General features: G+C 31.0%; 1 protein-coding gene across 1 annotated transcript; it reads left to right on the top strand.

Annotated features, from left to right (window-relative positions):
- The first annotated feature begins 10,321 nt into the window (after positions 1-10,321).
- Positions 10,322-11,438, top strand: LOC114382062. Its single transcript, XM_028341299.1, has 2 exons — positions 10,322-10,442; positions 10,541-11,438. Exons 1-2 carry the CDS (start codon positions 10,409-10,411, stop codon positions 11,206-11,208), a joined length of 702 nt encoding a protein of 233 aa, XP_028197100.1. The 5' UTR covers positions 10,322-10,408; the 3' UTR covers positions 11,209-11,438.
- The last annotated feature ends 4,895 nt before the right edge of the window (positions 11,439-16,333 follow it).

Here is a 16,333-nt window from a genome sequence, read left to right as displayed (position 1 = left end):
TCTGGAAGAGCTTTCAAAAATCTTATTAGGAGTTTAATTTTATCTCCATGTTTGACTAATTTACAAAAATACTTGTCATATGAACTTTTCTTAACATATTTTTGCAATTTTCGTTGTAAAGTTTATTAAAATAAGCAAATGTTAACTAGTGCTATTATGACAATAGTTAAGGAAGTAAAAAGAGATTTTTTTTAGTAAGATGCCTAAAAATATACTTTCTTATGACTTTTAAATGTATTTTTATTTGATTTTCAATAAAAAAAAATTAATTACTTAAGCATTAAAATAATATGTAAACTGATGGTAAGTTGTTATTAAATAAAATACTTAATTGCCTTAAAAATACTTAATTAAATTATATTAAAACGTTAAAGCATGACGTTTGTCTAGTTTATAACTTAAAAGTTAACCCTTAAGTGAATAAAGAATATTCCATTCATTCCATTATAATTTTCATTTTAGGTTGTTTTACAAAAACTAAGAAAAATCAATAATAAATAAAAGAAAATAATAATTTTACAAAATTAACATTATAATTAATAATTTATTTTTTATTTTTCTAGCCCATATCATTAATATCACAAGTGATATAAGTAGAAAAAATAATTAATGTTATATTAAAAAATTAAAATGATAATTATTTTGAGACAATTTTTTCTTCTTACACAACAATTATAAAAGAATGGAGGGAGTATCATTATTTTATTTGGGGATTTTTCACGGTATCATTTATTAACAAAAAATATTTCACATAGCAAATCAGTAATAAACATTTTTTATTAACAAAATATAATTTACATAGCAAATCAACACACAATAAATATATTACATTAACTTAAACAAAAGAAAAATAATTTGAATTTTATTTACTAGTATCAACATCTATGACAATTTTTTTTTAAAAAAAAACATATTTTTTTCTAATTATTTTACTATAACTTTAAAGTTGTTTTACCTTTATGATGTAACATGAAGAGTTCACCTTCGAATTTTGGAGACCCCACAATTAGAAATTCTAGAATCCTTCACGAAATCTTAGAGTGCGTGTGAACTTAAGGTTACAAAAAGGAGTTCACTCACATTTAAGGAATATTATTAAGCCAAAGTTTGAGGCACAAATATTAGAGGTTAAACTGTTCCACCATGGTCTATCCCACTATTCTTGGTCGGCCTACTTGGTCGGACGATCCATAGCCCACCAAGCACTGAACCTTTTAGGTGTCAGTACTTAAGCATTTATGTATGAGTCGACTTGGGTGGAACGATCTCTATCGGCTGGTCCACAACCCATTAAGCCTTTAGCGTGAGTGTTTAATCATATATGTATGAGTCGGTCTTATTGGGATGATCATAACCAATTATTGAGCCTTTAGACATGAGTGTTTAAGCGTGTGCATGTATGAGTCGACTTGAGTGGAACAATCTTGATGTCATATAGAAAGTGTTGTTTATATCACTCACAAGAAAATAGTTACTTTTCGTATAAAGAATCAGTTTTTTAAAAAAAGAAGAAGTCATTGTTAATTTTTTAAAAGTTTGTTTAAACTTTTTAAGAAAACATAAAATATATATAAAAATTATATTTATTTTGATTAACTTTCTTTAAAATATTACAACTGTAATTACCTTTTACAATAAAAAATGCTTTTTATGATCACAATTTTCTTTACATTAAATTTTTCCCACAACATAAATTATTTTTTGCTACAATTTTAAAAATAACTTTTTTCCTAAAAAATGTAAACAAACACTCGAATTCTTAATTATTCAGGTGTAGGGCTTAACTACTCAAAGCATTAATTATACTTAAAAGAAAACTGGGCTCTCTAATTTTCTAAGTAGGCTTTAACTTTTATCAGTCCTATAGCCTAGCCCATCTCTTCCTCTAACTTTAACCAAACTCAAATAGGAATATCTAGGGAACGAGCCAGCGCATGATACGTCAAGTTCTCAAACTCTTTGAACTTTGAGGCTCAGTTACACATATAAATAAGAGTTGTCAAGTGCTACACACACACACATATATATATTCACGGGCTTCAAAACTTGTACCCATGGGCTATGGCAACATAAACATAACCCATAGGTTTTCTTGAAAGTTTCTCGTAGTGTGGCTGTGAAACCAAGAAACATGTTTGGTATGTCCGTGTAATAAGCCGAGAGAGAATCATGCTCCATAAGGAACAACAAGATAAGTTTAAGAACAAAAGCAGCAAATAGAATATGCCTAGCTTCAAAATATAAGATCACGATTTTGAGTGACAAATGGTCAATGTCATCCTTTTTCAGAGCCCATTTGGACCGCACGATTATTCCAATTGAGAACAAAAGGAAAATGAAATATCATAAACCAAAAGAAAAAGGAAATTGAAATATCTAGTGTAGTGAGAGGTGTACTTGAGATAAATGTTTTTAACTCCATAAAGTATCTTCTAACAACATTTACAAATATTCCCCTTTCCCCCATTCGCACTTTCCAGGCAAGAAAGTCGCATCTATTTCTTAAAAGAAGCTTCTGCTTTCAAGACAAAATCCCTTTTCAAGATCGTTGTCTAAAGTTTCACGTAATTTTTCTTCTGTTTTTTCTTTGGCTAATGTGAGAACCACGAAACAATTTAATTAATATATGCGTTGCCTAAGATTCCGGTTAATTTCCACCATCAATGAAGCTGCCGTTTCACCTTTGATCTTCCTCTTATCGTATCAATTCTTTGTAAGTAATAGTCAATATTAAAGCTCTCGTAACTTTTTGTTTATTAATATACATACGTACATGCATGATCTTTAAGAGAAAAGTGTGTACTTAATGGATGAAGGACAGATATTGTGGGGGCAACTGGAGCCCCATTTCAATCATATATTTTGAAATTACGGACTATAACTAATGAAAGGAATATGTTTAATTCGTTATAATATAACTCTTTTAAAAGTGAAAAAAATGTGTTAAGTATTTACTATTCATCATTTAAAGGGTACGAATCAAAGGCTTAATTATCGATTATACATATGATTTTTAGTAACAAATGGATTTAAATACTGACTATCTTAATTATTAATTATACATCTCATTTTCAGTAACAAATGAGTTAGAATTCTGACTATCAAGTGTATGGATCAATCATTCATAATAATTTTATTCAATTTGAATAACATTACTTCCAATAAAAATATTCGTAAAGACAAAAAAAATAATTAAAATACTAAAAGTTATCAACTCAAGATGGTTGAACTCAAGATCATTTGACTAAGGTTTCAATTCTTAATTATTTTGGCTATAGAACCTCATATTCTTCGTGGTTATAAAAAAACAAGGGTTATATTTTTCCATTTTATTAGGTAATGATTTTTTTTATAAAAAATAACACAATTTTCATTAATTAAGTTTATTATTTCATACACAATCAATAATTGAATGTGAGTTTATGATTTTAAACAAATTTTAATTAAGTCATCTATTCATTTGAGTAAGAATAAGCTGATCCATCTCGTTCACCAAAAAGTTGATCAATATCTCTTGATATACTAGTTTTCATCCGGTTAAAATTTATTTAATCAACAATTGGATATATAAGGTGAGTTTGATGATTAAAGAAGAAAAAAAGTTATGGATCAGATCCCTTCTACTAACAAATTAACATTTTAACAATTAATATTTTTCAATAAAAAAATAATTTTATTAAGTGACCTAGTTATACGTCCTGCCAAGATATTATTATTGGCTTAGCTTGTGCATGAATTAAGACTAAACCTCCTCACATGGTTAATTCGGGTAGTACGTCTTGGAATGTTTTTAAGATTGAGCTCGAATTTTTTGTATATCAAAATGATTAGAAAAATTAGTCTCATCGTATTATAGACATTCTTAATTCTTAACTCAATATTATATTTTCTACAAATTAAGGATACCATATACCTGTGGTTCTAGATCATAAAGACTAACCCTTACTCCAACAAATCTTATCCCAACCCCTTCCCAGCAAAAAGAGAAAAAGAATCCACCATGTTATCGGCTTGTGCATTTAAAGAATAACTCTCATATTCCAAATGTTCACAACCAATAACTTATCAAGATAAGAACGACATCTCCTTCATTATAACCAATAACCCAACTCCTTACAATCACACTTTTTTTCACCTTATACCCTTGTTGTCAATTCAATAATAAGTAACCAAATTGTATACATACATACATACAGTGACATCAAATTTGGAAACGAAAGCAGTTGTAAAGTCATTAATTTCTTATCGCAAATGCTAAATGAACTTGGGATCATAAAGATACATTTTTCTTCTTTTTTTCATTAAACAAAATAAAATAAAAATGATCATTGCTAGCTAGCATCTCTAACTAATTAATTTGCAAGTTGGTTGGCATGCACCTGTGTCCATTTGACACAATCTTTGGCCTGAAGCTGAGTAATGTACGGTATAAACAATTATGCATACAAGACGCTGATAGAATGGCTAATTGACGATTGTAAATACACTCACAACATCATATACAGGACGATCCATGCATGCATATGCACCCAAATTAACCCGGTGAAATAGTGACACGGTTATTAGCACGCCAAGCCCTATCGAAGTGCAGTAGTGCAAATTGGCATTTTCAGAGCACATGCTGGGCGTGTTCTGCATTGTTATTGTTTTTACAATAGGACTCTTGAGACTCATAGTCACATCAGTCTTCTAACTCCAAGCAGAACAATGCATGCAACATTGAAACCACCAGCTAGACATAGCTGAAAACTACCGGGTCTAGTACTACTATATGTTAGTCTTTTTGACCAATTTAAACAACTTTTATGAAACTACTTATGGTCTTTATTCCGCTAGTACGTGGGATATGTCCTTTTTGTCAAGCATACAAAGAATTTATATTTTTTTTTGTTATATTCTTTTATGTCAATCACACTGTTGTCCTGCGAATAAACTATTTTAACCTTAAAACAATGTCTTGATAAATTCAACGAGCAGTCCAATTTTAAAAATATTGAGATTTTCGATAGAGAATCAATTATTTTGTTTTTGTAAAGATTGAATAATTGTTATGAAAATTTATATTGCTTAATTGAGTTTTAATTACATGTTTTATGCTTCAATTTCACTCTTCTATGCTTAAATAATAGAATAAAGTAAAGTATAAAACTTAAACATATATGGTATATTTAGTATAGCATACGATAATATCTACATAAATAAATATATTATCCTATGTTATACTAAATATTATTTATTAAATGAATTTTTAATGTTTACAATATAATTACTCATAAAAATTATACTTAAAAAAATAAAAATAAAACATTGGACTGGACGGAGATGATTTAAAGTTTAATCTAACTCTTCTTTAAAATACGTGCATCAAGCTTACTTTTTAAAATTTGAAACCGTCAAAATTAAGTTTAGATGGGCCAAATTAATAGGATGAGACAAGTGATGCATTTCCTACTAGAAGTAATGCTTATTAGCCTCATCTTTTCCTGTTCTTTCCTTCTCCATTCATTTGAAAGAAACATAGATAGCCTAAATGTCATGTCTATACGTAAAGTTTAATCGAGATAGTTACTTTTTATTTCCGTTTCTTTTTAATTGTTGAATTTTTAAAGATTTTTATTTTTATTTATTTATCATTTTTCAAAATTTGAAATAATATTAATTATTATTTTTATAATTAAGTTATGCATATGCATTTATTGTAAAGTAAAAATTTAAAAAAAAAAGTAAATAAAAACACCATAACTATTTTATGAGGATTAAAAAAGACATGTAAAAACCAACCGGGGGATCGAGTATCTTTTGTATTCGGGCAAAATGTTTACCATTTACTTGTGTTTGAAAACAAGATCATGATTCATGACGTGATAGACCACGTCCAAGTGCTAAAAAATGCAGAAGCAACATCTATTAGCTTCAAAGTAAACGTGGAAAATCACGTCATGAAATTGCAACCAAACATGCTATTAAACTATAATGCATTTTGGGGCATCTTAGGAATTCTTATGGGTTTCCGTTTGATTATATACAGCCTCAAATTATGGCAAAAGAGGAAAAGGAATTATTAGGGGGCCATAAATGGCCCTTGCAAACATGCAACTTCAAAGCATACTTGTAAAACCATGGGGTGTAGCTGCCTTCGCCCTTAGGAAATTAATAAATCTTACAAATCATAGTCCTCATTAATGTTAACCTAAATTTGTCGTGAGAAGTGTCGAGGATGCTGACGAAAGTTCCAAATTTTTATGGAGTGCTCAACAAAACTATTTAGGGGTGCCGTGGTCAAAGTCATAGTCCCAGAATTCAGCTTCATACATTGATTGCATCCAATTAAAATATGTGCATTCAAATTTTTTTAAATTTTGAAACATCTTGTCAATCGATCTGAAGCGACTTGATAGCTAGCTTCTTCACAGGTGAAGACTGGAGAAAGACTAGTAGATACACAAAAGCTACGGTGTAGTTTCTCAGGTGACATCTCCAATTCAATACAGATTACAAAAATTAATTATGATTTAGAACGAAACAGTAGCCTAAAATAACCTAGTACTATATCATAAGAGACATGTTTTAATCAATAGTAGCAGTTCAATTGATACAATTTTAGTGCAAATAACCATTTCAAAAAACTTCTATGCATGAAATTAAATTCAAAACTTTTATGCATATGTTAAAGAAATTTCATTTAGTTCATTAAATAGAGTGTGTGAATTATGATAAATTTTTGAATATTATATTTGATTTTTACAAATGAAAAAACAAATTAAGCATGAATGCAGTAAGTGAATGTTAGGTGTGATCAATTCTAGGCAAATACGTGATTTTCTTATAGATAGCGGATAATTAGTGCTCCACAGAGAACTTATTTTATATTTTGTAAATGAAAGCTTCATGTGACAAGGATTGTGATGTTCTGAATCTGAGTACTACAGTAGAAAGTGATATAAGAAAAGGCATACCAATTGCACACTGCATGATCACAAGGAAAAAGGACTGAAAATAAATATTGGGACTCAACGAAACAATAAACTTACGATTTTAGAGAGAGGCAACAGACACTGTCAGTCTCTGGCAATTGCAGCCCCAACACTAAGATAAAAATAATAATCAGTAAATAAATAAATAACTTTCAATAGTATTATTACATCTGGAATTGGCCCCTCTTTTGTGCTTCACTTGAGCGCCACGTGATGCATGTAACACACGAAAAGGTTACTTTTTGCAACTTGCAAGGAGCAAGTGCAATCGTGTACGGTCCTCACTACGCAAACAGACACACACCATCATTTTTTTTTCACTGCACCTAATTAAATTTTGGTCCCTCACTTTCAAATCCATACAATTATTTCTATGTGCCCAAGTCTCGTGTGCTAGTGGAAATTTAAATTATACTCTAGCTGTTACTATCATTATTATAATTGATGATCGATAAAACTAAGAAAAATTGACTAAGAAGAGTAAAATTAAGAAAAAAATTATCAAATAAAAATACGCAACATTTATGTTATGTCCATTATCTCATGAACATGATGGACAAGTTAATTTGGCCATCATAACTAGCTATAGACAATTTGTTTTTTATTTATTTATCAGAAAACAAACCAAAATTCAATTGAAGGGATAGAAGAAGTACCCAACCCATGAAGAAAACAAAGTCATAACAGAGGACCCACAAAAGCCATAATTAGTTATACACATATACACATGTCCTAAACTAAATCAAATTTACGGACCTTACAACTATAAAAACAGTCAAATATATTATATGCGAGTAACTTATGTAATGTTTCTGCTAATGATAATTGTTCAAATGATGTTCAATTACGTCGATCCTTCCTTCATTAATGTCAGACAAGTCTAGCACTCTTGACTAAGACTTGAAGCTTATCTTCCCGTTAAAATGGGGTTCATGTCAAGAGCGGACACAGGATCGATCATGAAATCCGAAATCTCTCGAGAGTTTCAGATCATGGTAGGATTTCTATATAGCATGCGTGAATCTAAGTTCGTTGTTTGAATATTCAAGTCAAGGTTTTAAAATTGGAATTTCGGCAAAAACATCAACATTTTTTTATTCACCGCAATCAGGTAGCAGCTGCATTTATGGCAATATTGTAAAGAATATATGTGGTTTAGATAAAAAAATAAAAATTACGGTGGTACTAACCCATAATGTCATACGAATCGTAATGAAATCTTGATTGCAATCATAATATTGTTATCTCATAATTGCAATTTAAAACCTTAGGTCAAGTTAATAAGAAAATAAGTAAATTTTGATTATTGAATATGATCTGAATTAAAAGTTATGCAAGAATTACTGTACTTCTTAAAACTTAAATAAAATTTGATATATATTCTTTAATTTGACCTATACATGCAAAATTAATGATTATTCTTATTCTTCTTATCCGCATACTAATTAACTATATAGCAAACTGTGAATGAATGAATTGTGATTTGGGGCATAGATTCGCCTAACTGGAACCAAGTGGAAAGGAAGGGTCGATGCTTAGTTACAATAAGTTTAGTGGTAGAGATGGAGCTGTGACATAGAAAGCTCAAAACCATTGAAATTTGAAGCGTGGAATGTTTCAAGTTGGGCACTGCACAGCCACGTGATATGAAGAAGGACGTTCACTTGACTTGGTAAAAAACATTGTTTAGAAGAAAATAGTAAAAACAAATAAACAAAGTTAGTTTTTTTTTTTTTTTTGGAAGTGAATAAAGTTAGTTCTGACTTCTGAAAGATATCAATCATGTCAAATTGTCAATAGGCACTGAAAAATAAAAATTACTACCGCATAACGTCATTAAAAAAAAATTAATTTAATCAACGGAATATATATTTTAATGAGGTCTTCTGATAATTTTCATTTTTTAAACACTAATTAAGGATGCTATTGGTAATGGTAACATAGAAATAGAATGTTTCCTCTTACAATAAAGTACAAGAACAGAATGCACAAGCTGTAACACCTTGCAGATTGCACTGTCACTAGTACATCGCCTCACGTGAAATGCCACATCTTATCTCAACACCTTTCACGAAGACTGATTCTCATTAGTAACAGTCATTACCTCTCATTCAAAATCCCCGCTTTGTTTTCTCCCAACTAACTGGTGAAGAATGAAATATATTCCACACCAAAAAAATGAAAATGAAAAACAATCTTTGAAGTTTGAACCATAAATCGACTCTAAATATATTCTTTGACCTTAAGTACTAGTTTTATCTCCACTTATCTCCCACCATTTGGGGACGAAGGAATCATTAACTAATATGGTTGCAAATAAGTGTTTTTATTTATTTATTGAAAAGTAAATTAATCAAGAATTATTTCTTATTTATGTCTCATCTCTTTTGCATCAATGATTACTCTCTATTTTTGTCAGCCGCATAATTAATTATGCTAAAGTGCATAATTGCTTTGAATACCAAATATGAGCATGTATACATCGAAGCATAAGGATAATCAGGAAGGGATCTACATAGGTAACCAGGGATGAATCTACATAAACATACACAGACAATATATAGCTCCACCAAGAAGATGAGCAGCAACGCAAGAGAAGAAGATGAAGTCCACGACCAAGCTAAAGACACGAGTAGCACAAGGAGAGGAGGGGGAAACTTTGGTAATTAAAGTAGTTACACAGTGTGTATTTTCACTTCCTCTTCACACTTCAAAGGAGATGATGTGTGGCGTGGACTCTACTATTTTTTTCAAATTAAAAGGTAAATATGATTTTATTCTTTCAAATATTGAGCGTATGTTTAATTTACGGTTAAAGTTGTTGTAACATGTATTTCAATGTAAATTTAATAGATAAAAGCAAAAACATGAATCCTAATCCTTTGATAGAATGACTTTTATCTCAAATGTCATTTTGTATTTGAGATAAAGTTGTTGTAACATGTATTTCAATGTCATTTTATTCTTCCAAATATACACTGACTCATTAATTTTAGTCCTGAAAATACATTTACTGTTTGAAATTTTCAAAATTTCTCCGGTAAGTTCTTTATTTAACTTTTTTTTTTTGTTTTACCTTCACCTGTTGTAAATTATGTGGCTGTTGAGACTCAAATCATTATAATCGATGCACCTATTAATGTTTATTCCCACAATCAGGTTAAAAAAAAAGAGAGAGTATATATGAGCTTAATTGTATAAAATGGGCTATAAAAATGAGATGTAACTTGTTTTTGGCCTATTAATTATTTTACGAAAAATATTTTCAAGTTAAAAGAAAGGAAACAATAAAAATAAAAAGACATTGATGCGTTAGGATGACAGATAAATGTATGTATGAAGGTGGCAGGTGTGTGGCGGAGTCTATATAAGAGCCAACATTTGTGTTCAAAGGAGCTTCACTTACGCCAAATCTGAGACAGAAGAAAGGAACCATGCTCTCTCTGTTTCATCTTTCTTCCAACATAAGTACATAACATAACCCTTTCTTTTGTTTTCTTTTCCATTCACACCACTTAGTTAGTGTCTCTTTCTGTATCTAACAATGGACGAGTTTCTCTTGAAAGCTGAGAAGGCCAACGCCATTCCAAGACACAACAACAACAATATTTTGGCCTTCGTTTCCAAAGCCCTTCGCATTCTCGAACTCTGCCTCGCCCTCCTCCTCCTCTCGTGGATCCTCACGCGCCTCCCCTTCGCGCTCGCGCTCTCCGCCGAGTTCCTCCGCCGCCTCTTCGCCTTCGCCGCCAGCCCCCTCTTCGTCTTCGCCGTCTCCAACGCCATCATCGCCGCCCTCCTCGCTCAGTCCCGCCGCCTCTCGTCCCCCCACTCCGCCGACGCACTCTACCGCGAGTTCCTCCAAACGCGCACCGCCGTCTCCGAACCTCACGCGCCGCCGTCACCGACACCGCCGGAGCCCGTGTTCCACGACAAGCAGATCATCGCCGATATGGTGCAGGACACGCCTTCCGCCGACGCCGCGGCTGCCGCGAAGTACCGCCGGAGTCAGTCGGAGAAGATAAAGGTAGACGCTGCCGGAAAGCCGCCGCGCCGAAAACAGCTCCTGCGGTCGGAGACCGAGAAGCGGAGCGACAGCTCGCCGGAAATTTTGTACCCGCAGGATGAGCTCAGCAATGAGGAGTTTCAACGCGCCATAGAAGCTTTCATCGCGAAGCAATTGAGGTTTCTGCGAGAAGAGGAGTCTTCCGCCATTGTTGTTCAGAATCCCTCCTAGATTTTAAAACCCAGGAAAAAAAATAAAAAATGCGCTCAATAATCAAAATCCATTCCAAAAAAAAATTAAGAGAGATAGTATAATACATGGGCACTACTTGTTTCTTTCTTTCTACTCCAATTAACTGTAGTACGTGTACAGTGTTGATATATATATTTTGATATTTTCCGCACAATCATATGTTTATCTTTTAATAATTAATAATTACCCGTGTGTAATTGTTAATTTGATATGAATATTATGTTTTGCCGAGAATAAGGTGAGGAAGATACGTGATAATAGAAGGAACCATGGAACTGGAGAATATGTTCGGAGGTGTATTTGATGGTAATAATGAGGGATTTGATCGAGAATTGGAATGAATGCTGATCTTATTCTACAGTTTAATGTTAAGGAGTAGGAGTAGTTGGGAAGAGGGAAACGGAACTTTATGGAACTAAACGTTTGCTTGTTTGAATGTGGTAAAAGCAAGGGAATGGAATTCTATTCCCAATAAAACGTGAATGGCTGATGATGCTTAATTAGTTCAATGTAGCATCCAGAAAAAAAAAAAAAAAAAAAAAGAAGAAGAAAGCATACCAGCTACACGGTTGGATAGGAAAATATTTTCCAACTGTCTAGTGTATTTAAATCTATTTATTTTAATGTGTATATGTAGGCTTTCGAGTTTGAATTATGTTTCATTAAGTGATTTATTATGGGTATGATCAAAATTTAATTTAGACCTAGTTTATGTCTAAATTCAGTTGGGACAGTTTGATTGGTGCTACATCTTGTAGAGCATTTCAATGTTCTACTTGAAAGAGTGGAGAGGCAAACCACGAAACTTACTTGGGTCCAATTATATTTCCACCTAGGACGAGCCACCAATAATTCCCTCGTTATTCGCATTCCATGCAATAGATAACCGGAAAAAATATCACCAAGTTGGTGAGCGATGTTATATATATATATATATACAGTTATACACGCACAGTTTATATATAGTTATACGCGCATGCAGAAAGTAAATCATCAACTTAACTTCTCAAATATTTTTTATACAAGTCCTTTAATTAAATTATATAAATTAAACTCTCAAGTATTGAATATCAGTTAATTTATTCTCTTAAGTTGGTATATTTTACTAAACTATTGGGGACTAGTTTGATCCTTAAAATTGTAAGTCGTTATTCATTTTAGTCTTTCTTTAGTGAGGTCTATTATTTTTAATATAAGTGTTAACATCCTATGGTGATAATTCCTAACATAATATATTGATTGATGACGTGACCCTAGATGAATTTATAACAGCTTACATGTCCAATCAACTTAATTATATATTTATGTATATTTTTATGATATTTTTTTAGGTAAAAAAAAAAAGATAAAATTGAGAGAAATAAAAAACGTTTCCTATTAAATGAAGTATTTTTACATAGTTGTGAATTATATCGACATTTTTCAACTAAATCAACATAAGAATTTTTTAGAAAAAAAATGTGCATCGATCTTTTTATCTGCATTATGACTTTTAGCTACATAGCTTTTTTCTTACTGAAATTTCTTCTTATTACAAATTCTTGTAAAATAATTGCACTTTTTTTTTCTTATTTATGATGTGCAATTCTTTGTGAATGATCTAATTTTTTTAAAATAAATTAACATAAAAAATTTCAGAAAAATTATGCATCATTTAGCTGTATTTCTGTTATTTACGTAATGTTTTCTTATTGAATTTCTTCTTCTTATGAAAATTCTTGTAAAATATAAAAAATAGCAAATTTACGCATATTTATGATGGGGGATTTTATGATGTTTTATTAATTTTTCTAAAAAATATGTCACGCTTCATATTATTTAATGAATCACATGGTTACATTACATGTTGTTCCTGTAAATCAACAAGTAAAAACGAAATATTGGTTACATTTGTTTTCTTTTAATAAATTCGCATTTTCCACAATTGAGAAACAGAAATTCGTCAACATTCAATTCAATCTTATTATTGCCTTGCATTATGCTATCTGATCGTAGCTAACTATACCACTTGATTTAGCCTTGTTCCTATGAAGTTATTGCAATCACTTTCGTTATACTATAGAATTGATTTGATTATGTCTTGTCAATCACACAAAGTTACCACATTGCATTTCCCACCCCGCCTCTCTTCGGCAAAAGGTTTCTCCAGTGGATAATTAACCCCAATCATTGTGAAATTATGCGTTGATCATTATATAAACTATAAGTGTCTATTACTTCCATAGTACCCTCTTTTATGTTATATAATCTCTTTAGGAAATGACACTTTTACTTTCTGTCAAGAGATTATAATCTTGATAAATCTTGAAACCTTTCCGTTTTTCCAAAATGCCCTTTTTTCTCTTCATCTTTTTTGCCCCTTATTGGGATGGTCATGATTACTTCCACAAAAAATCACTATTGGAGTGGTTCAGTGGTTGGGTTAGTTTTCTTGGTTGGATTTATATAATTTCCAACTTCTGGAGCACCTTTTACTTTCATTAAATTCATGGCAGAAATAGCCAAAGTTAAAAATAAAAAGGAAGTGATCACGAGAATGGACATGCTCCGACACCACCACAACCTCCATTAGTCTTCGTGCCTAACTAACACCTTATCACCTATTTAGTTGTCATGAATTAATTTCCTTTAGGGAACTTTTCACTTTACTCTTTACATAAGTGAAAAGAAGTATTAATTTTTTGTATTTGATATTATTTATCTTTTGTTGGACTGTTATGCTATGTCTCATTTTTTTATTAAGTTAAAAGATTAATTATTTGAGATTTGAAGATTCATTTAAGGACTGATATCTCTAAACATATAGATTAAAAATTGAATATTTGATCATAAATTTAAGAGAAAAAATTATTTATCAATCATGTCATACTACATTAATAGTTTATCTCAAAATACTTTTTACTTTAGATAATTAAGAAAATATTAACCTATCTAATAATATTTTCACTTATTAGTATTTCACTTAAATACTTTAATGGGTTTACAATTACTTTTTAAATTTTTTCAATGAGTATTTTTGTCAAACAAAGTCATTTTATCATTGTAACTTATATAATTAATATTTTATATGAAATATAAATTTCTTTAAAAATAAATTATATAAGACGGAAAGAGTAAGATGCATGGAGTTTTATTTGGTGTCTGTTTTAATGATTTGTTTAGTGGTGGGTACCAATAGACTTTTACTTTATTGAAGGCAAAGACAAAAGAATTAATCATTAAACAAACCTAGCAGCTGCTCTTATCTATTGGTTGGAGAATGATAGAGAAAGGCCTTTTTTAGAATTGGAATCCTCTCAATCATTCAGTAAAGTTCAAAAAAACCTTCCATAGTAATTCAAAAGAAAGCAAAATTGGAAGGTGTTTAACTTTGAGAGGAATAATTGAGTGCCGATGTTGGGTGTTACTAGTTACTACCTTTTTTTCCCTCTCATTCTTCCATCAAAACTGGCTCTAATATTATACCTATTAAAAGGGACCCACTTGCTTGAAAAGCTCTATATTCCCAAACCCACTTCTCTTATTAAACCACATAAAAACAGGACCAAGTCATGATTATGTTCAAGGTTCAGACAAAAGTTAGCTCAAATTTATATTATTTGTCGACAGGCATAGTCTAATTAATCCAATTTCATAAGTTAAACGGTACGAAAATTCTCATCTTTATTAGTGAAAATAAGGTTCCTGAGTCATCAACAACAAAGACTGCAATATTACACTAATGGAATTGGATCCAGAGAAAGGGATTAGTCTCCCACAATATGATGAATCAATGTTTGAATTTTTATTCAAAGAGGTGTTCATATTTAATATCTAAGTGTCTCGAATAAATATTACCCAATACCCAAAATTACAAGCATATTATATATATTTCTCAAGTTAGTACCTCTTAGAGCCACACTTACCAATCATAGGAAGAGAAATCGTGCATGTCAGAGTGCCAGGTACATCTTTTCCCAGAGCCACCAAGAACAAGGAAAGGAAGGGTATAAGACAAAGGAAACGCTGGCTTATCTTCCAGCAGTGAAACAGATCATCCAGTTATGGAAAGCTTTGGAACATGATTGTATATGTATAATGTATCAGGCACATTTTGAGTCCCTATGTGTTATTTTAGTTTGAGGGAACATGATAGGATTACTGTGTCTACAGGTGAAGCAACCCAAATGGAAAATAATATAGTAATAATAATAAATAAACAAAAATTGTAAAACAAAACAACACAAAGACAAAAAAAAAAAAAAAAAAAAAATCAATTACACTCTGCAGAAATGGAAAAACTGTCATTTGTAACGCACACCGAGTCCAACAGGAAATTATGCTGGACTAAGTAACTAACAAGGGGGTTGATAGGTGTTACATATATGGTGGTCTAATTAATTTTCAAATATAGGTTTGTTACTTGGTTGGAATGATCTCCATGATAATCATTACACTTTAGGACTATTGGGTATTAACTATTAATATTAACAGATTTTGTGACACAAATTCTTGCATACAAATTAAATAATCCATGTCCTCCTCTCCTGTTTAGATCGATGCTATCTTGTGATAAATGGCTTTCTAGTTTCAATCAGCAAAACTGGATGGAGAAGTTTCTAGGATTAGTTGTGAGTTATGATGTATGATATGTTTAAATTAAAGTTTGAAAAAGTTTATTTTGCAAAAGAAATTTTTAAATTGAATTTTAAGACAAAATTGAGACAAAACTCAATTTATAATTGGTTTTAAATGATAATGAGAACACACTTCTTTAAATACTTTTTCTTTAATTGGTTAAAATTTATTAAAAAATATAAAATTAAGAGAAAAAATTATTAAATATGATGCACGATTCATTAAATTTATATATCATTTTCAATAAATTTCAATCAATAAAAGAAAGTGTGTTTGAGAAAATGTATTAGAGTGCATTTGTACCATTTCTCATGATGGCCAAACATTTTATTTTATCAATTTTGTTTTCTGAATATAAATTGAGGACTTCCCATTCCCAACTAAAAATCAAATGGAAAATGATCCTCGGACATCCTCAGCCCCCAAGTGTCAAGTGATACCTAGTGAGAGAGGGAAAAGAGAAAATAATATAATTGTTATAGATGAC

The sequence above is a fragment of the Glycine soja genome, chromosome 2 (assembly GCF_004193775.1).
Source record: "Glycine soja cultivar W05 chromosome 2, ASM419377v2, whole genome shotgun sequence".
Taxonomy (NCBI): Eukaryota; Viridiplantae; Streptophyta; class Magnoliopsida; order Fabales; family Fabaceae; genus Glycine; species Glycine soja.
Note: the sequence above shows the minus strand (reverse complement) of the source record. Positions and strands in the feature narration are given on the sequence as shown.